This window comes from Brienomyrus brachyistius, chromosome 2 (assembly GCF_023856365.1).
Source record: "Brienomyrus brachyistius isolate T26 chromosome 2, BBRACH_0.4, whole genome shotgun sequence".
Taxonomy (NCBI): Eukaryota; Metazoa; Chordata; class Actinopteri; order Osteoglossiformes; family Mormyridae; genus Brienomyrus; species Brienomyrus brachyistius.
Window position 1 is genome coordinate 12,355,547 of NC_064534.1, and position 20,789 is coordinate 12,376,335.

At 42.9% G+C, this 20,789-nt stretch overlaps 1 protein-coding gene across 7 annotated transcripts in view; it reads left to right on the forward strand.

Moving 5' to 3' along the window:
- apba1a (amyloid beta (A4) precursor protein-binding, family A, member 1a) overlaps nucleotides 1–20,457 on the forward strand; it is a 57,016-nt gene extending 36,559 nt beyond the window's left edge. For 6 of the 7 annotated variants that reach the window (XM_048991909.1, XM_048991886.1, XM_048991927.1 and 3 more), the window contains 11 exons: nucleotides 6,262–6,372; nucleotides 6,647–6,686; nucleotides 7,883–8,028; nucleotides 11,138–11,170; nucleotides 12,280–12,366; nucleotides 13,796–13,981; nucleotides 15,792–15,971; nucleotides 16,321–16,533; nucleotides 16,802–16,921; nucleotides 17,089–17,229; nucleotides 17,324–20,457. In XM_048991909.1, the coding sequence (XP_048847866.1) occupies nucleotides 6,262–6,372; nucleotides 6,647–6,686; nucleotides 7,883–8,028; nucleotides 11,138–11,170; nucleotides 12,280–12,366; nucleotides 13,796–13,981; nucleotides 15,792–15,971; nucleotides 16,321–16,533; nucleotides 16,802–16,921; nucleotides 17,089–17,229; nucleotides 17,324–17,395 (1,329 nt within the window). In that variant the 3' untranslated portion in view covers nucleotides 17,396–20,457. The remainder of the gene's footprint in view (nucleotides 1–6,261; nucleotides 6,373–6,646; nucleotides 6,687–7,882; nucleotides 8,029–11,137; nucleotides 11,171–12,279; nucleotides 12,367–13,795; nucleotides 13,982–15,791; nucleotides 15,972–16,320; nucleotides 16,534–16,801; nucleotides 16,922–17,088; nucleotides 17,230–17,323) is intronic. The other variant, XM_048991936.1, reaches the window with a different exon arrangement.
- The last annotated feature ends 332 nt before the right edge of the window (nucleotides 20,458–20,789 follow it).

Genomic DNA, 20,789 nt, shown 5'->3' on the forward strand with positions numbered 1-20,789 from the left:
GTGTCGCAGAGTGGACAATAAATGCTAGAATCAACTTGGGAAATATGCAAATGAAGAATGAGTGTCTGGATGGACTAATTGTTTAGCAGCTTGGCATGGAAATCCGCAGGAAGGTATCATTAACATGCAAGAAGAAAGAAAAAAAAAAACACTGTCATCAATTTTACAACTACTTCTGTCTTTTGTTAGGGAAGCCGGTGCCAAAATCAGACAGAAATCTGCTTAGAGGAATTTCGCAAAGAAATCTTCCAAGAAGCCCATGGAAAAATGCGTAACAATCCACACCGGGCAGAGGTGGGATAAAATTACCCGGCATGAGTCAGCAGAGGCACGGACTGACCTTAAAAATACATCATTATGAAGCCAGGAGATGTGCGAGATCCCAGCCAACATCCCAGCCTGTACCTTGAAGTAGCGTGATGATAGCACTGTTCAGTCAGAGTCAAATAAGCGATTAGCTGACGTCATTAACATTATAATGTGAATTAGGGAGGTCTTATGCGGCTCCAGTCTTGTGTAAAGAAGAGGCCCCTAAGAAAGAGCTTCCTAATTCAGCGGAACTTTTCAGTAAGGATGTTTCAGTTGTGCTTGACAGACTCTGACAGACCTGGTGGCCCGGAGAGCACTGGCTGTACTTGGAGCCGCTGTCAATGGGAGCGAACAGAGCGGTGGTTCTTTGCAGAGTGTGGGAGGAAGCCGAGGAGACAGCGGTGTTGTGTGTCCTTATAAATAAACTAAAGTGCGACTCGGACCGGCTCCACCAGAGACACCTTAGAAGCCCGCGGTCGCGGCCGGCAGCGCGTGAGGTTCGCGGTGTTTTCGGAATCCTTGGTCTGCAGCAGTGCGTTTTCACATAGAAAGTCATTCAGTTAAAGACCTCAACAGCTGGCCATTTCCTGTTGATGTTTGTAACTTTATTTACACAGGACACCCAACCATAAACACCCCCAAACATATAAACAAAATCGAGCATATATTAAGAACCTATAAGGAAAACATAGATTTAAAAAAACTTAGTTTAATGTTTAGTTTATTTTTATTGGAGTTTCAATGCAGACTGCTAGATTGTCTAACTAGATTTTAAAAGAGGATTTACCTTAATTTTCAGCTATATTTATGGCAGGATATGAGAACTTTATTAATACCGGGGGAAATTCTTGTAGTAATTTGCAAGCTAATTTATGGTAGGGAGGGTTAACATCCATCCATGCGCCTATTGCATCAAATAGGGTCATGATGTATTTTTGAAATCTTTTCGAAAATTTTGCATCCAACCGAACACTGACCTTTGGGTGCAGATTCTGCATCATTAATGCACGTGATGGTGATGGATGCATGAGCAGCATCGCTCTCACCCACTGGCAGGAATTCCTTGGGTTCTCATAGCAACATGCATATGGATGCAGATGTAGTAGCAGGCTAACAGCAGACAGTCTGTTCATTATGTATCACTATTCAAGGATTTAATGGTCAATTATAATAAATTCTGTTCACAGTTTAGCTGACATTCTACTGTTCACAGGTGGCCCTTCTATCTTTTTTTATAGTTTAGGTTAATTAAAATATTGTCTGTCTTTGGACCTTATTTACTAATTATTTTCAATCAAAATGTGTCGTTGCTATCATAATATGTTTTGTTTATGGTTCCTGTTCTTTTCGCAGTTGCAGTTAATTAGATCTTACTATGAATATTTCAGGTTGCGCGGTTAAATCAATAATGTGATACAGAGTCTGTATCGCGGCATAATGTCTGCAGTCATAAAGCCTTGTGGTGAAAACTGCCCGACTCGTAGATTTGAGCAGGCGGCCGGAGCTAAAAACGAAAGGGTTTCTCGTGTAACAGAGTAAAAGAGAGACTGATCAGAGCTGCCAGAGGCCCCCAGAGGCCCCCAAAGGCCTGCCGGCGAGACAGAGATTGTTTTCTTCTCTAAACAAAAGCTGAGAACGGCTCACACCTCACTCCATATGAGCCGTCAGTCGTCATCAAAGTTTAGAGGAGTCGCCCGGTAACCGTGCCACAGACGTCACTGTTGTCTTCTGCTGCTTTCATCAGGGAAATGCAGAGATACGCAGGAATGGTGAGACTGACCTAGGTAGACCTCCTGTGAGGGACTATGTTAGGGGAATACTTTCCCGGTCCGGTCATACCCATCTGAAGACTCAAAGAATGAAAACTAATACTGAAAAATTTAATTAGTGTACAATTTCCCTATTAAATCTTTATTTCCTTTCTAAATATCTTTCACACCGTCACTGGCATCCCATCCCATCCCTACCACAGCTTCATGGCCTTTGCTACTTGGATAGGATCCATCCGCACCCCACCGGTTAGGATATGCAGTTGAAGGATGTCAGTCTGTTCTTCCAGCTGTCTGTCTGTCTGTCGGTCTTTCTATCGGTCTCTCTGTCCGCCAGGCCGTCTGTCTGTCTATTGGTCCGTCTGCCTGCTTGTCATTCTTACGAAGCCCCTCGAAGTCAAACTAAGGCACCAGGGGGGACAACATGGAGATTTTTTTTGAGCGAGACGCACTAATGAAAGTAGGTGCTCAAAGTACAAAGAGAAGTAAAATTAGAACTATATAAGTAGAGTCCTTCTCTGTATGGATGTTAATTAGTTACAGTGTTGGCAGAAATGATTGTTGGCATTAGCAGTCGTAATTAAAATATGAGAATATAGCCAAAATTTTTCATGAGCTTATGCACAAAGTAGCATCAGGGAGCCTCCTGAGGGCTACTGCAGTGGAAGCGAGGTCAGTCCCCCAGCAGGGCTCTGGGTTTGTCGCTGTCCACAGTGTAGCCGCTTAATTGGCTCACGCTCCATCAGATGGATTAGGCGGCCGGTTCCTCTCTCCCTCTCTCTCTCTGTCTCTCCCGCTCGCTCTCTCTCTCTCTCTCTCTCTCTCTCTCTCTCTCTCTCACAAAAACTGCATTGAAGAAGGTGGCCGACAACACAAACATTGTGGGGAATTTTGTATCAGTCAGTGAGGCCATGTCCTTCTTAAGTTGTTCGAAAAAAGGCATCGTTTAAAAAGTGACGTAAGATAACGTGTTATCGGAGGCCACGCCAATTTGATACTTTTCCCAGGACCCGAGGACTGGGTCTGCCCAGTAACACTTACATCACAGCGTCGCACGTACGCCATTGAGATGGGATCCACACTCTTCTACCGCCCCCTGCCCACGTCACACTGTCGCTGTCGGATTCTCAGCACGTAAGTGCGGTCCAGTCAAACCCTGCCCCCTCCCCTCAGTCCACCCCCCAGCCCAGCTGCACCATGAAATCATACCCAATGTCAATGATGGACTTGTGCAGAAAGTCCTTCATGCTCATTGTTGGAAAAATTATTATGCTCCATATGTGATACTTCAATTGTATAATATACCAGGCAAAGCTCTTGATGTTGCTTGGTGTTGAATATCAGTCAGTCCTTTGTAAACAATTCTCCTTCATCTCAGCTCCTATTGTTGGGGGAGGGATTGTTTTTTTTTATTGAGAGAAACTAATCAGTTTTTTTCCCCAAGGAAAAGGGAGGAATAGTCAATGAACCTGTCTCAGTACAGAGCCACCTTCAGTACAGAACTGCTTCAGCCAATCAGCTCTGTCGTCTTAAAAAATAATCTATGTAAATAAATAAAATATAGAGAAATTGATCCAGCACAACACAGACCCGCTCTAAAGCACACGTGTGCCTCAGTCAGATCCCTCCGTTATTGTTGAAGACCATTGCACTCTGATTTGGCTGCTTTGCTGACTTGATGTGACCGACTGTGTCCAAGTTTACAGTCTGTTGGGCATGAAGAGAGTATCAGCTATCAGCCAGCTCTTTATATGTAAGCGGTATATGACTCTACTACACACACACACATATATATGATAGAACTATTTCATGGCTCAGTCCATTGTCTGGGAATGAGGATTTATAGTATGTAGAAGGTCCATAGGTAGGGAGTAGGAATTCATTCATTGCCTGTCAGGTGTGTGTTAGATATGCATCAGCGCTCTGGTTCATGGTGAAGCCAGGCACCATTCTCAGTAAACACGTACATGAATCACATGTTGGCGCTTGAAGGCATTAGCCCTTTCGTTTCCAACAAGAGCTGATTTTCCCGCTTGTTTTTTTTTGTTCGAATGTTGATATTTTCCTTGCTGGAATGAAGGGGTCAAGTAAGAAAATGGTAATTTGGCAAACGAGGGAGCCAGCTTGAGGGTAACTGTCGCACCTCTCGCCGTGTTCCAGGCAGCTCCGGAAACACGAACGTCACAACAAAAAAGGGCAGTGTAGTGTGGTGTAGAAAACGGTACGAAATAAGTCTTTACCACATTATGTTAGACTAGATTTTCCATGCGCCACATTTCCCCTGCTGATCCCGCCACCGTCTTCGGCTCCATCGTTCAACGTCAGGTTTTTTTTCCATAGCATGATTTATTCAGTGTGAGCTGGAGAAGCAGAAAAGATCAGGTGTAAATAATTAAACAGGCCTCTGTTAGCACAAGCAAATAAAAAGCGTTTCTTGGCGTGCGTTCACGAAACACAGCACCTCATAGATGTGTGAGATGTACAGATAAAGGAATAAAGCAGGAAATATGGTTTCTGTTATCAGACACCCTGATTATGTGACTTGAGAACAATGGGTTTTCTAAAACTGTCTCACTCTGCTCAAATTGCTCAGTTGTTTTCCGATATTGGATTTTTTTTTAGAGAGTAGAATTTATGAACGTTTTTCGATTTCCATCACCGTAGACGTAAGGAGAAGCAGAGATTATGAAATTGCGTTGGATTCTCCTGTTTTTATGAGAAAATGAAATGAAGTATGACTGTATAGCATATACAGTCCTTATAAATAAACTGAAGTGTCCACAAGAGAACTTAGATATGTTTGATGCATGGAAAGATTTATAAATGGCGAATAAATATTGAGGATGGATGGATAGATGGATGGATGGATGGATGGATGGATGGATGGATAAATAGATGTCTCATTATGATATGAACACTGAAGCTATTACAGTTTCAGTCCCTAATGGGATTTGCTGAGATTTATAATGAATGGTCACTCCTCACTCTAGCATGGATTGAGACAGTGTGAGTAATAAGACAATCGCAGGTTTAGACCTGGTGAAACTGAGTGCCTCAGCTCTGAGTCCATCAGGGTGACATAGGTTAACACCCACGTTTGGGCTGACGGGAATGAAACAGGGTGACATCCAGTCGGACGGAGTGGCCCGGGTGTAATTGGAGCCCCTGCACCCCCCTCCCCATTCACACGTGGTCTGTCACCGGAGCCCGGTTCCTCTCCAGGTCATTGTTTCCGTCATTGTGCGTACAACCTGAGTAAGAAGCACGGTGCGGCCGGCTCTCCATCGCGGGGTCTTCAGTCTGGGATCTGCACTGCCGTTAGACTCGTGATCTGCAGCGCGCCATGGAGAATTTCTGGATGTACCAGGAGGAAAGTCACCAGGGAGACGAGGTTCGGGTCGGGCTTTTCTTTGTGTGCGTTTGAGGTGGTCTGGGCTCGTTCCTGTTCGAGGACGTGCTGCTTTCGGTCGTGTGCCGTTTCCTGACATCGTCGTCCATTGAAACTCGCTTAACCAAGAGTTAGTGGAGGCTGGGGATTTGTAGACAGGAAAATGTTTAGTCTGTGTTGTTCACTGAGCTTACTAGTCACTTTGGCATAATATATAACAAAAACAAGCAAGCATATATATATATATATATATATATATATATATATATATATATATATATATATATATATATATATATATAATATGCAATGTTATATTTTTTTATATAGTTTAATCGTTCTTTAAAACAAAAAAAACCCATGATGTATGGATTAGATCTATTTAAAATTCCAAAATGGTTGACTTCACAACAGTTTGAGGTTTTAGGTTTTGGCCAACCTAGGACAGAGGGCAGGAAATTCAGTCCCAGCAAAGGAGGGGAGTGAGGGCTCTGTCCCCCATGTCGTACCCGAGGAGATGCATGTCCGCTGTCGCCTGACCTCCTCTCCTCTTTCCGCCGCGGAGGTGCACACTCACACTTGCCGAGGCTGGGCTGGTGGACTGCTGTCTGACAGAAGAAGTACAGTTTCAGTCGTAGTATCTGTTTCATACTCCTTGGTCATCGTGACCGAAGTCATGTGGCAGCAGTCGTCAGCCTTTGGTCTGATATCGCCTTTGCTTTGGAGAGATGAGTCACTCTCCCCCCCTGCTTCCTCCGGAGCTGCGGTAACTTTTTCTCGTTTTTGTCTCCTCAGTCCCCCAGTTCAGGGTCCACCTCTCCGCAGGGGGCAGGGTCCTCCAGCAGGCATCCAATGCTGCCAGAAAGGAGCGACAGCTTTGACTCGTCTCCTCCAGCCGGCAAGGAGGTGCAGTCCGCAGTGGCTCTGGAAACAGCTGGGGGGGAAGGAGTGTTAAACTCAGAGCTACCTCAATTAAGACACTTATGCAACTTCTTCTACTTTTAACAGCCCATGCTTACCACCTACCATGTATTGTATGAAGGAACGGTAGTAGCCATATTCTTGATGTGAATGCCGAGTCGGAAACAAAGCCTGGCTAACTTTTGCTTTTTGTGTGAGAAGATGATTTCGTGTTTTTGTAAGCTGTCCTTATCCTGAGTCTTTTGTTGTGTGTTCGCAGTCCAGGAAGAGCCTTGCTTCGTTCCCAACCTACGTGGAAGGTGAGTGTCGCGAGCCAGACCAAAGCGAACAATGACGACAAGCGGTCAGTGAGCCAGGAGACTGACGATATACACGTTTGAGAAATCGTTGTATAATTATAGAATGCAGGAGATGATGGATTTTAAGTAAAGGCTACGTATCGCCGTTAGCTTGAGAGTATGACTTAACGTGTGTCACCAAACACCCACACGTCACCTTCCTGAATTCCAGCGGTAGTTTAATTCAGTTGGGCCTTCTCCGCCAAACCGCCATTACCACGTCACTCCGTTTAATGACGTCCTCTCTAGCTAGAAGCGAGTTATTTGTCTGCCATGGCAGGTTGACGGGCTTAGAGAGTGATCCCTGACATTAAAGTTTCCCGGGTAGGGTGTCTGTGTTCGTGTGAGGTCTCCAAGGCTTCCCTACCTTGACCATACAATCATACACGTTCGTAATGGTTTGCAAGAAAGCAACACAGGTCATTTTCAAACTTGTAATTTTCTGCCAGGCAGGCCGTCATGCTCTGTGACCTTTTAGAAATTAGGACCTCTCTTTCTCTCTCTTGCGCACACACACACACACACACACACACACACACACACACCACTAATTGGTTTTTCAACAGCAAACCTTTCTTTTTCTTTTCTCCCGGGGCCTTTAATGCTTGAAGCCCATTTATTGCACCGAACAGCAGCTATTTGTTGTGTAATTGAAGCTGCTTGTAGTAAGAGCCGGGGAGCAAATTTTTGATTGCATAGGATGTCGCCTGCTTATTGGTGCGCAGCAAAGCAGCAATTTATGATACCTACCGTGATGGTTTTTTAGTCGAAATCACAAATCCCAGCTGGGGCCTGTTGAAAGTTCACTTTAAAATTGCCCACCATGTGCATTATGTACAGTTTTGATATTGTTGCACAAGTTCAAGGCTCTTATCAGCAGTCAAAAAGAGAGATACCTCACTCAGGCATACGGCTCTTGCAGTTCCGAGTGGGTCTCCAGGGGCTGAAAGCTTGTCACGCACTGATTCAGAACATGTCACTGGCTGATGATAAGGTCGGCCCCTCTGTATGAATTATAGCCCCTCTTATGTCCCCCAGTTAAAAATGAAGTCCTAGAATCGCCCCTGTGGATGTCACTTTTGATGTGTGATATCTGCTTCTGCTCCTCCTGCTTCTGCATGTCATTGTCATTATTACTTTCGTATTTTGTCACGCAGTACCTGGGCCCTGTGACCCGGAGGACCTTATCGATGGCATCATCTTCGCAGCCAACTACCTGGGCTCCACCCAGCTGCTGTCAGACAAGACCCCCTCCAAGAACGTGCGCATGATGCAGGCACAGGAGGCTGTCAGCCGCATCAAGGTGAGGCTCCGCCCTCAGGAGCTCTCCGCGCAGCTCCTCCGTCACCCTCCTTCCCATACCCAGAACAAGATGGCCGACTGAGCGCGTGCGCGTCCGACATATGGAGACTTAATGGTTTGTTAACATACCGCACCGGTTACTCGGGGTTTCTTCGCGTTTACTTAGTGGTTTGATTCTATTTTTGATCTATTCAACATATATTAATATATAATTTGTTTGGGGGGTTGGGTAGGGGCTAGAAGGAAATGTGTGTAGACTAAGTAAAGGTTAATACACTCAAGCAGTGCATTATAGGTTTTCAAATGCATGGCTGTGGGGTCAAAGAACAAGGCAGTGCGCAGCAAACTGCAGTGACTAACATACAGTGCAGTGCTTGGAGCACGTTGATCTGCTTATAGGCGGTTAGTATTACTTGGCATGCACGTTCGCACCAGAAGACATTATTTTCTCAATTACGGGCCAAAAAGTACTTTCTCCCCCCAATGATTAAACATTCTGTTTATTTTCCGTTCATTTTAAATCGTGTTCTACATATGGAATTTTAAGCAAAGTTAATTAGCATTATAATTGTACATAGACTTACGACTGTGATTCGTCTGGCTGGCACTACGTATGCGGCTATAGACAATTAATCATTTACCATCATCATCAGAGGAGGTGCAGGGGATTGTAGCCAGAGGCGGGCGGGCGGGTGGGGTGGGTGTGGAGGTGGAGGGGGTCACTTTGTGATATATTAGGGTGCTTTGGACCACATTTTCTGACACCTTGGTTCTTCACTCCACTTTACTGGAGATTGGAATCGTACTTCTAATGCACACATAATGATTAATAATCTTTAAAACAAGAAAGAAGTACATTTGTATGTTTCTCCTTTAATTAAAATGTTCTGGCCATAGAGAGTATAGTGCCGCTAGGATTTCTACGTTGTGGTATCATTTTTACAATTTAGTGTCGTGAGAGAAGAGGTTTTAACATATATATATTTTTTAACATGGTGCTTGACTTTGAACATGAAAACACTTATTACCGCAAACAGCTGATGCATGCTCCAGGGTCGCTAAAGGGCAGCATAAATGCCGAGTCGATCTCATGAAGCACTTCTGTGTTTATCGGAAGCCTGTCATTACGATGGTCTTGCCCTTATACAAAGTGATTCATGTCTAAGCAGTGATAAGACTTGTCAAATATCCCATTCGTCCATTTTCTAGCCGGTTGCCCTGGTCAGGGTGGAGAGGTGGTCTGTAGCCTATCCCAGGTAGCATTAGGCGCAGGTCTGGGGTACAACCTAGACAGGATGCCAGTCCACTGAAATATATGAATAACAAATAGACCATATGACTGTCGATGCAGCTTTGTATGTTTACCCGTCCTTGAAAATAAGCTGTTCGGGAATATTTGCCTTCAAGAATTTCAAAGATGTAGCGTTACCAGTGAATGGGCTATTCTGATGCTTGAGTGTTAGAGACTTTCGTTTCTCATTTCATGCCAGCTGAGCTGGGCTTTCCTGCCCATCAGTGCCAGTCTGTCTCTTGTCTTAACCGCCCACTGAACTTGTATTTTTTTCATGTGAAAAAAAAAAGTAACAAGCCAAAGATTTCTTTGACCGTTTGTTTTGACAAGGCATCATCGAAGTTCTTGTTTTCAATTTTGATTCAATTTTTCGGTCCCTTTTATTTATGGTACGTCAGGAAACCCTCCAGAAAACAGAACATTGAAATCAGACACTCCGGAATGTTGCACTGACTGGTTATTTTGAACTGTGTGTTTATCTCCCTTTCACCCACAAGATGCATAAAATTCCCTACAGTGTGACTGAAATATGGTTAACGATGTCATAGCTATTGGGCTGGATATCGTAATTTGCATTCAGATGTTTCGATACTCAGAAAGCTGTAGCTATGCCGGCATCTAGATAATTCACATTCTTTGTAGCAACACAGACCTCTAAAATAGTGGAAAAGTGTTTTCACTGCTGAGACATATTATATTAAACCACTGTTGTATATAGCTGCATGAATGGCAAATGGATAACGTGCATAGAGCAAGGCTTACAATGATAACACAAGTAACAGCCAAAGAAACATTATGCAGGTTAAATTGTTTCTATTTTTACATTGTGATGCTGTAGTTTTCAGTATGTTTTGTATATGAGTTAATGAGGCCATCAACAATTGCCATCCTGAGATGTGAAACTACAGGTTGTCTACTTTCTTTACTCAGTATACGCACTAAATTTCTATTTTTATTAACAAAGTCAGAGGATCTTTATTATCTTAGATCTGACGTTGAAAATTGACCCGCATTTTTAAACATATATTTTAGCATAGCGCTATACTCAACCTTATTTATGTGTTCAAGCTGCATTTCAGCTTCAATTTTTGTTATACAAGCAAAAAATACATATACTAAACCATAATGCAGTGACTGGGGTGTCTGAGGTGACTAATCCTCTGCTACAATCAAATGCAATGACATACATAATCATTCACAAAGCAAGTGAGCCACCTGGTGGTTAAGCAATTAAATGAAGACCATTGACTGCTAGCATAGGATAAGCACTCGGGATCAACACTCGGGATCAACACCGGGGATCAACACTCAGCATGAGCACTCAGGATCAACACTCAGGATGAGCACTCAGGATCAACACTCAGGATGAGCACTCAGGATCAACACTCAGGATGAATGCACAGGACCACAACAACACATTGAGCCTCTGAGCTTCTGGCTTGTTATAAATAAAGGGTCACTATGGTGATATTATGCACCATGATCACTTCTTTCTCTTTCATTGGTCTCGGTAGAAGCCTTTGGCTTTAAAATAATATTCCCAGCCTTACAGATTCACACACACACACACACACCTGTTCCTCAACGTGTACATTTCTTGTGCTATGGTCTTGTGTGACCCCTCCCCCCCCCACCCCCTCCCCCCCCACCCCCTCCACCCCCGCCGGCACCTCAAACACCATAAACTGTAACCGCCTCTGCGGATAACTTATCACTTGTGTAATTACCTTCCACCTGACCCCCAACCCTCCTGCCTGACCCTGTCTTCCCAGTGCTGCTCTAACCATTCTGCTGTCTCTGTTTGTTCCATGCTAAGCAGACGGCCCAGAAATTAGCCAAAAACAGGAAGAAGGTGCAGTAATTCTTCACTGGTTTGGTATTATTTTTGCCTGTTTCTTTAAATCTGTGCCTCCTTTTCTGTTCCTTTTTTTTCTTGGTGCATTTTCTGGATCCGGCAACCAAGTAACACTTATTCGCCCATGACCGCAAACATTTGGTTTCTTTTTTCCATTCTTCATTACACACCACTTTCTCGTCCTCATTAAGCTGTAAGCAAAGAGGAACACGTACCCCAGTAAGGACCTTTCACAGCATGTCGGCAGTGAGTTGTTGCTGGATGCAGAAAATGATGGTGCCGGAGTGATGCACTGCGCTGTGCCTGTCTGTTAAGTGCTGTTGATGTCGTTTGTGTGCATATTTCGAAGCTTTTTTGTTTTTTTTTTAATCTTTTTTTTTTCCTTTCTTTTGCATCACGTCTTGACAGAAAGGCGGTACATTAGGCAACGTAGTGGTGCAAGATGATGCCTCTAGTGTAACTGAGTCTGTTTATAGCCTTCTGAAGCAGCACTAACCTATACTCGCTCAGTCTGAAGCCCGTTTATAGCCTTCTGAAGCAGCACTAACCTATACTCGCTCAGTCTGAAGCCCGTTTATAGCCTTCTGAAGCAGCACTAACCTATACTCGCTCAGTCTGAAGCCCGTTTATAGCCTTCTGAAGCAGCACTAACCTACACTCGCTCAGTCTGAAGCCCATTTATAACCTTCTGAAGCAACATGTACCTACTTTGCTCAGTCCGAAGCCCGTTTACAGCCTTCTGAAGCAGCACTAACCTGCACTGATTGCCAGAGCTTCGTTGAAGGGAAAGAACTTGACATCAGTCACATTGACTGGCATTTGGGGCTCTTCTGTAATTTAAGGCATATTTTTGGATCTGTGATACTTTTTTCCCCCCACTGTTCACCCTGATAAATTTTTGAAATTTGCTCATGCCACTTAATATGCAAAAACAGAAGAAGAAACCCTTCACAGTAACTCAGGCTGTGTTCTCTGGTCCTAACATCGTGGCATGTTGCTTTGACCTCTGACCCTTGACTTCAGGACTGGATGTGAAGCAGGTCTTTTCTAACACAATGATGCTTCCCCTGGCTTTGACTGAGAGACTGTTCCCATTCATTCCTCAGGCTCCAGAAGGCGAGGCCCAGCCAATGACAGAGGTGGACCTCTTCATCTCTACCCAGAGGATTAAAGTTCTGAATGCTGACTCACAGGTATATTGTAGCTATATTCCTCCCTATGGGAACATGTCTACCGCAAGTGCAAAAAGGCGCAAAGCACAAAATGAGCAGAAATGGGTGTTAATTTTAAGTTATTAAGGCATAAGCCCTCAACAGAATAAAAGGAATACCGGAAATTGTAATATTTTTTATGTACGTATACCTGCGTTTTAAAATAATCCAGGTAACACCAGCTTCCCCATGAGATGCTGCTTTGAATGGTTTGATTTTAGCTCTGAATTTTGGGATTTTGTACAATGTCGCAACCTAAACTCATGTTGTTTGCATCCAGAAAGGAATATCATAGGTCTTCGTTAAAACATCACTGATCGTACTGTTCTCTCCTTTGGGTATCATAGTACCGTATGTGTTAATGTGATTGAAGAAATAATATCGCTTTATGACCTTAACATTAACGCCATTTGTAAAAATGCCCTATAATATGAATATACAGACGTTGCATTTGATTCAGTCTGGTGCCTGGCCATGCAGAATTAGTTCAGTGTCATGTAAATAATTGAGGTTGCTGTCACCACAGGAAGGCTGCTGAATTATTCATTGTGGTTTGTGTCAGCATGACAGAGATGTTCTAGGTACTAAAAGACTGTCGACCAGTGTGTTTCAAGCAGATCCTGTGTCATTGCTAATCATGGTGCTTAATTTTTAAATATTAGTTTGGTTTGAGGTTTTTTCCTGCAGTTCTCAGCCATCCTAATGAGTGAATATTCACAAAGGATTGTGCATCTCATCTTCTAAAATCGCATCAGCCGTATGTCAAATAACATAAATAACATTATAATTAGCTATTTTATTCTGCCCCACCAGTCTCTCCAGCACCCCCCTTTCGTTCCTGTTTTTCACCCCATTCCTTATACCTTCTTCTCCTCTCACGGCTGTGCTGTTTGTGTCTTAAGGTTCCCCCCCCCCCTTCCTATCCTGCTTTATCTCACATTCTCTTTCAAGCTGAAATAAATTTAACCAATTACACAGCACCTCGTGTAAAATAAGTCTTGTGAAATCTGCTGTTACGGTCTTTCTAGTAATTAAGTTTTTGTTTAATGTGGAGAAAAAAATATTCATAAAATTAGGAAGTGCTCCATTAAGGAACACTAATTCTGGAAAACAAATTACTTTCTTAAATATTACTGCATACTTCCCTGGATGCCAGAGAAATGTCATCCATAATTGTGTTTGTAAGAAATAGATTTTTTCCAACCAAAATTCTTTATTGAAGTCTCAGAGGTCGCAGACTGACCTTAGGAATTTCTTGGTGGGACACATAATCGGAAAACCTCAAAACAGTACTTTCTCTTGGATCTTGTAGATCCAAGTAGTTTTTTCTCCTTTAAATATAATATTTTATAAAAATGAGCCTTCGGGGATTTCGGGCCTTCTTGAACCCATCCCTTCATCCTTTGATCAGGAGACCATGATGGACCACCCCCTGAGGACCATCTCATACATAGCAGACATCGGGAACATTGTGGTTCTGATGGCCCGGAGGAGAATGCCCCGCTCCAACTCGCAGGAGCCCCTGGAGGCTGCAGACCCTGCCCAGGATGAGAAGCGTCAGTACAAGATGATCTGCCACGTCTTTGAGTCAGAGGATGTAAGCAGCCGTACCAAATTCCCCCTTGTTTCTGCCTTTGCTTTCTCTTCTTTCTCCTCCTTTCCTTTTTCCCTCTATCTGCTGCTTTGTAGCATTATTGCCTTATCCCATCTATAATGGTGTTCCCTCATCACGCTGTCAGAACGATGGTTTACAGGCATTCATATAATTTGCAGAGCATTTTCATTATTCTGCTTTACGTCTATTGTGCTGTGTTAATGTTCTCCTGCTATTGTTAATAGCATAAGCCAGACTCAGACTGCATTAATACACGTAGCTGCACCACGTTAGATATTTAATATTGCATTATATATAAAGATGTGCTGTTTTCATGAACATTCCTGAAGCTTTAAAATAACGAGGCCATTTTAACTTCAATGAAGTGTGTTCCCACGGCTGAAGGCCTTTCTGAGATCTTGTACAATTAGTCTGCTGCTCTCCACCGGTTCCATTTACTGCTGACATAATAGACCTGTTCAGGAACAGCCCTGACAGATACTAGAAGAGCCATTCTGAGCAATTTCTGAGATATTTATGTTCATTCAGTCAGATCTTCAGCCCAGAGTTATAATTATTAGGCCAAGAATCCCAGCTGTATCAATAATGACCAGGGGCTCAAACACTGCTCTACCTACAAGCCTTCTTAAGGGGGGAGGACTATCTAAAAAGGTAATTGTCATTAATTTCCTAATGAATCATGAGCTCAGAAGAGCAAGCACTTCAGGTTAAGGCAGCGGTTTGGGTCACCGGTCCTGTAGTGAATATTTCAACAGCTACTGCAACTTCAACCTTTTGTTGAATTTTTTGTTCAGCTTTGTTATGAAACAAGTGTTTGGGCGAAATGGTATGAGTGCTGCATACCTTCCCGCATCAACAAAATGAATTCAAGCAAATCATCGGAAGCAGTTCATAACAGGAGCGTTGTAGGCATAGGTGTTGCTGAGAGCGACCCATTCAAAGGCACATGGAACGGCCCAACCGGGAGCCGCGTCCATGACATTTACATCACTCTTTGCTACCAGATGTTTAGTCAAACTGCCGGTGAAGGATGTTTATTAAAATGCGGAATTCCAGTATGAGAGGACGGGACATTTTTGTGAATTAGGTACTGAATCAAAAACTCGGTACTGCATCAATGTGACACAGAGTATTAGCCATTTTGCTCTTTATTCTCTTTACGTTTATAACAGGGTGTCAGAAAGTAATGACTGGATATTACTGCTTAAAATGTTTATTTCATATTCATCCGTCCTCTGAGCACTTATACTGGTTAAGGTCATCTGGAGCCTGTCTGGGGCAGCACAGGGAACAGAGCTGGACGAAACCCTGGCCAGGAAGCCAGGCCCCTGCAGACACATGCCCCTACTCGCACACTGCAGGCCGTACATGGTGCCAGTTAGCGAACTGTCTTTGGACTGTGGGAAATAACAGGGGGAGCATGCAAACTCCATGCACATTTCTGGCCGTCCAGTCCTGGAGATATGCACTAACAGCCCTATGCACCAATACTACGTTATACAAAAATAACAGTAACGTTTTTTTGTTTTTTTGATTATTTATTGGAGGTTGGGAATTTTTTATTTGCATGTAAGAAACCATCTGAGAGTGGAATTTATTGCACTCTCGTTTTTAAGTAGAATAAGTTTAGTCAACTGCAATTGTGGAGTCTATTTGCTGCGCGGGCAGCTTGTGAAATAGAGCATTATTTTCTGAATGCTTCTTGAAGCATCAGTGCTCACAATGTAGCGGCCAAGCTGATGGAAGGTCTCCCCATCATTGATCTCCCTATGCGTACCCTACCCCCTACCAGGCACAGCTCATAGCCCAATCCATAGGGCAGGCCTTCAGCGTGGCCTACCAAGAGTTCCTGCGCGCCAACGGCATCAACCCCGAGGACCTGAGCCAGAAGGAGTACAGCGACCTTCTCAACACGCAGGACATGTACAACGATGACCTCATCCACTTCTCCAAATCTGAGAACTGCAAAGATGTGAGTGTGTTTGACTGGGGCAGACCAGGTCACGTGTAGCCATGTTTGGGACAGACCTTTCTTCTCTTATTTGCATGGTAGCTAATGATTTGCTTGTCTTTACCATATGGCAAGATCATAGCATATGCTAAAAACATGGTAATCATCTGATATGTCAGCTGAGAAAGACACATTTCTGATACACTGTGTCATAAATACACAATCGTTTTAATATTTGTGTGTCGGGTGGTTATTTTCCTTTCTCGAGTCTCCAAGGCTTTTGGCTGTCGAAATTATGAGAGTCCATCTGATCAGTGAATAGACAATCCCTGCATGCATTTTAAGAGTTTGACTTCTTGTTGCCCATTAGGTTTACATAGAGAAGCAGAAGGGGGACATTCTAGGGGTGGTCATTGTTGAGTCAGGATGGGGCTCCATCCTTCCCACCGTCATCATCGCCAGCATGATGCACGCTGGCCCAGCTGAGAAGTCCGGCAGGATCAATATTGGAGACCAGATCATGTCCATAAATGGGACGAGCCTGGTGGGACTGCCCCTCTCTACCTGCCAGAGCATTATTAAGGTAATGAGAAACGCAAGCTCCTTTTGTTAAGCAAGATACTTAAGCTGAATTATTTTAATAGATTCATCAGTGTAAATGGGTAAGACAATAATAACATCAACAAAATAACACCAGAAGAACAACACTGAGATCAGTCTAATGGCGAACCTTCATCTGGCTGCTCCGTTGATTCGCTCCAAAGCACTTCACTTCTCTCCAGTTCAGAGCAGAGATGTGATAAGTCAGCCAAGGTTTAATGGTTTCTCTGACTCCCCCCTCTTTCCTCCAGGGACTAAAGAATCAGTCTCGGATAAAGCTGAACATTGTTAGATGCCCGCCCGTTACCACTGTTCTCATCAGGAGGCCAGATCTGAGGTACCAGTTGGGCTTCAGCGTACAGAACGGCATTGTGAGTATCTCTTGTGACGTTGAGCTTCACGTTAGGAACTTCTCACTACTGCAACTCAAGAACTTGGCCAGAAATCACAAACCCGTTTTTTTTGTAACTTATGGTTACGTCATGGCAGATTTGATAAGTCTTGGTGATTGATTCACTCATCTGGTCTTCCCCTGAAGATCTGCAGTTTGATGCGGGGCGGGATCGCGGAGCGCGGCGGGGTCCGCGTCGGCCACCGCATCATTGAGATCAACGGCCAGAGTGTGGTGGCCACACCCCATGAGAAGATTGTGCACATCCTGTCCAATGCAGTCGGGGAGGTGAGCTGTTTTGCACCTCGACGCTTTGAAAGCGTTCTAAGAAGTAATTTTGTTTAACTACAGGTCTGAAGCACTCATTCTTGCCTTCCTGTAGATCCACATGAAGACCATGCCGGCTGCCATGTACCGCTTGCTGACTGCCCAGGAGCAGCCTGTTTACATCTGAAGTTGACCGGAATCCCGACTTCTGACCTCAAATCCACAAAACACCCCCCCCCATCCCAGGAATCCCCCATTGCGCCCAGAGGCTGTAGTACTCTGGTGTACAGTGCTGCGTCTCTGTGTCTGTCACATGTCCCCATACTCCTTTACTTTTGTGTATACATGTGTGTGTGTGTGTGTGTGTGTGTGTGTATTTCTACATTTATCATTTTGTCACCAGCTTTTTTCTTAAACATTTTTTTATTTTTTTTTTTTTAAAGAATTTCACTGCCGCCGTTTAGTTTAAGTAGCCTTGAACATATTTTCTCTTTGAGAAAAAAACAAAAAAAGTATTTGGAAGAATTTGAATCTGCGCTATCATCCTGGTGAGAACATCGCAGGGTAGCGGGGTTACACTTTAGTTACTTTCTTCCTTATGGTGGTAAATCTGTCAAGAACCATAAGATGGGAGTGTTTTCTTCGGTGGAGCTGAGAGTTAACAAGCATTCCTTATGCATTTCATTTTGCTCAAACTTTAAAGGGAATCCCTTATCTTTGGACGCTAACTAGGAAACTGGACCAAAGTAAATGCTTCGGAGAAATTCCTGAAAGTTTCCAAAAGCACATTTATATAAGGAATGCTGTTTAGGATTTACTGTTATCCAGTGGGACATCTCACATTTTCTTTTTTTCTGACAGTAAAAGGTGTGTTAAAATGATGTAAACTAAAGCATAGTTTATTTTGGCTTCATAGTTTAGTAACCATGGTTGTTGCTCTAGAGACGGGTCGATACACAGAATCACTGTAGTCTTTGTTTTTGTGACTTAACTCCAAGAGATGCTGAGTTTTGTTTGTTATATTAGTTGATGTCCCTGCAAACAACAGCACAAACAGAATTTTAAAGACTTGCACATTTGGGCATGAGAAAGGCATATGAAAACAGTTCCTTTATAGCTTGTGAGGTCTGCCATGCTTGTACCGAGTGCATAGCAGGTACACTGTAAATAGAGAGTAACTAAGTTGCAGTGTAACTACAGAAAAAGCTAAACATCCTTTCAACTGCAAACATGTCACAGAAAAGACTGGATCATTTTAGTGCTGCAAGAGCACTTGTTAAGGTTATTTGAAAAGTACCCTTTCATCAACACTTCATTATGGTTTGTTAACATTTACCATGGTGACTCAAAGACCCCAATTAGATCTTTTCTTTAAAAGTGCAATAAGTACAGGGAATTTCCAGTCTTAAAACAAGGAGCACTTTGACCTTCGATAATTTAATTTTATGAAATCTCTAATATCTAAAGAAAGGTAATTATTTTTTTCTCAGGGAAACCATTCTGTTTGAAACGTTCATATGTGGTGGTGGGGGGGGGGGGTGGTGGTGGTGGTGACAGTTAACATTCAAATGATGCATTTTAGGATTGAGATTGGATTGTAAATTAGGTTACTTAAATCTGTACAGGAATTAAGAAAATACATATTTATATGAATGTCCAGTTATCTGGATGGATTCAGTGATTTAATTTGTTGAACACCTTATAGCAGCAGAAATTCATTCAGGCCATGATGTAATGTTGTACTCTTGTTTGAGTTTTATGACACTTTGGCCCAGGTAACATGCCCTACATGATCCTTTCGAGTAGCTGGAGAATTATGTTGTGGAAATTCAACTTCCAGAGGTAGTTAGTTTAAACCCTCTGATACTGACTGATTGTAATCATGTCTATGTGCTTAGTTCTCCCTCGGCTGGTTTCTGTATATATATTATGATAAATGAGTAACTGAAAAAAATCATTTGAATTTGATGGTGTGAAATATTTCAGGCTTGATAGCTGTGGCATGTTGGTATCGTGATTTAAAAAATAATTTATTAGTCAAGCTGGAAGGCAAGCAAGGATTGTATAACATTTAGGTCATACTTTAAAATACTTTGATTTACATGTAAAATGTAATTGGTTTACATATCAAGCATCATATAAATATGGAGGTAACTGGTAATGTTTTTCTTAATTTTTACAATAACATGCATGCAGAAAATATGAATCTGTCCCATGGCCTTGGTCAAGTACTGGACATTACCTCAGCTCTCCTTTAGACGGGTCATGAACTCTGATGAACTGCAGCCCGAAATAGCAGGTCTGTGCTTTGGATTAATGTTTACAAAGGGGTGCAATGTATTTGGATGGTCAAGCTGCAGTTATACACCAACTTCCTTTCCATCACCTGGTCTGTGTGCATCTTTTCCAGTCCCCCGCCTTATTAGCGTCAAGGTTATCCTACGCAATCATGTTGGCCTTATCGTTACTATATATATATTTTTTGGACAAAACGAGAATGACAAGAGACCACTTTGTGTCGCATGGCATAGGGATTCATCAGCTTCATCATTCTTGCTTACGGTTTTCATGAAATGTGATTTCCCCCCCCCCCCCCCCCAATTAAAAATTACGTAGCGTTTAACCAAAACCAGCTGCAAAACATAATAGTGTATAATTCTTGTGGATCCTTTGTGAGCCAGACTCTGGAAATTTTGTTGATATATAGATTGGTCTTTTAACCAGACACTACCGAATACAGATTTTGACAGACATGTTTCATGTAACTCTTAACATGTGTCGGGTTCAGTGGTACTTTAGCAACAGATGATGATTGTGAAATTAATGTACCTTGGGGCGACTGTTGTGAAAAGAGCTTTATAAAAATAAATTGAATAGTAGTGGAAAAGAAACGTTTTGAACTCAAGACACCCATGTGTCAAATGCGTGCACCTAGTCTGGGCAATGTAGAGGAGTACTAAAATGCAACAAAGATGTCCTTTGTATAAAAGAAAGGCATTGAAAGACACTTGAGTAAATAATGGCTGTGGGTTTCACATAGTCTAGTGTTTATAAAATGCACTTGTTTTGAATGTAATTAATCTTAACTCTTGTTTGTCAGTATGTCAAACTCTCTGTAAAGCAACAGCAATGTTTATTTATTTGCTAGCTTTTTCTGTGGCGTTACAGTTATAAAGCTGCATTCCTTCCCCAAGGCTGGAATGTTTGTAACAGTATTTACAACAATAAACTACTTGCAGAACAATAGAACTGTAGTCGTTTATGTTACTCCCTGACTGGGGGTTCGGGTCTTTATTGCATCTGTTATAAGTTATTTAGTTGTACAGCTGGATACTGTACCATTAAGTGACTGGGCAGAATGCACCTGGCAGCTGGGAAGGCATGAGGATGGCTACCCACAGGAGGCCCTACAGCAGGTAGGACAGTGCTTAAGAGCCAAGGCTTATAATTAGTGTTGGCCAAATGAAGCTTCATGAACCACTTGATATATCTTCTGACCCCACTAGATGGTGCTCTATCTGAAAAATGCCCCAAAGCAAGCCAAGAGCACCAACTAGTGGGGTCAAAAAAATACAGCAAAT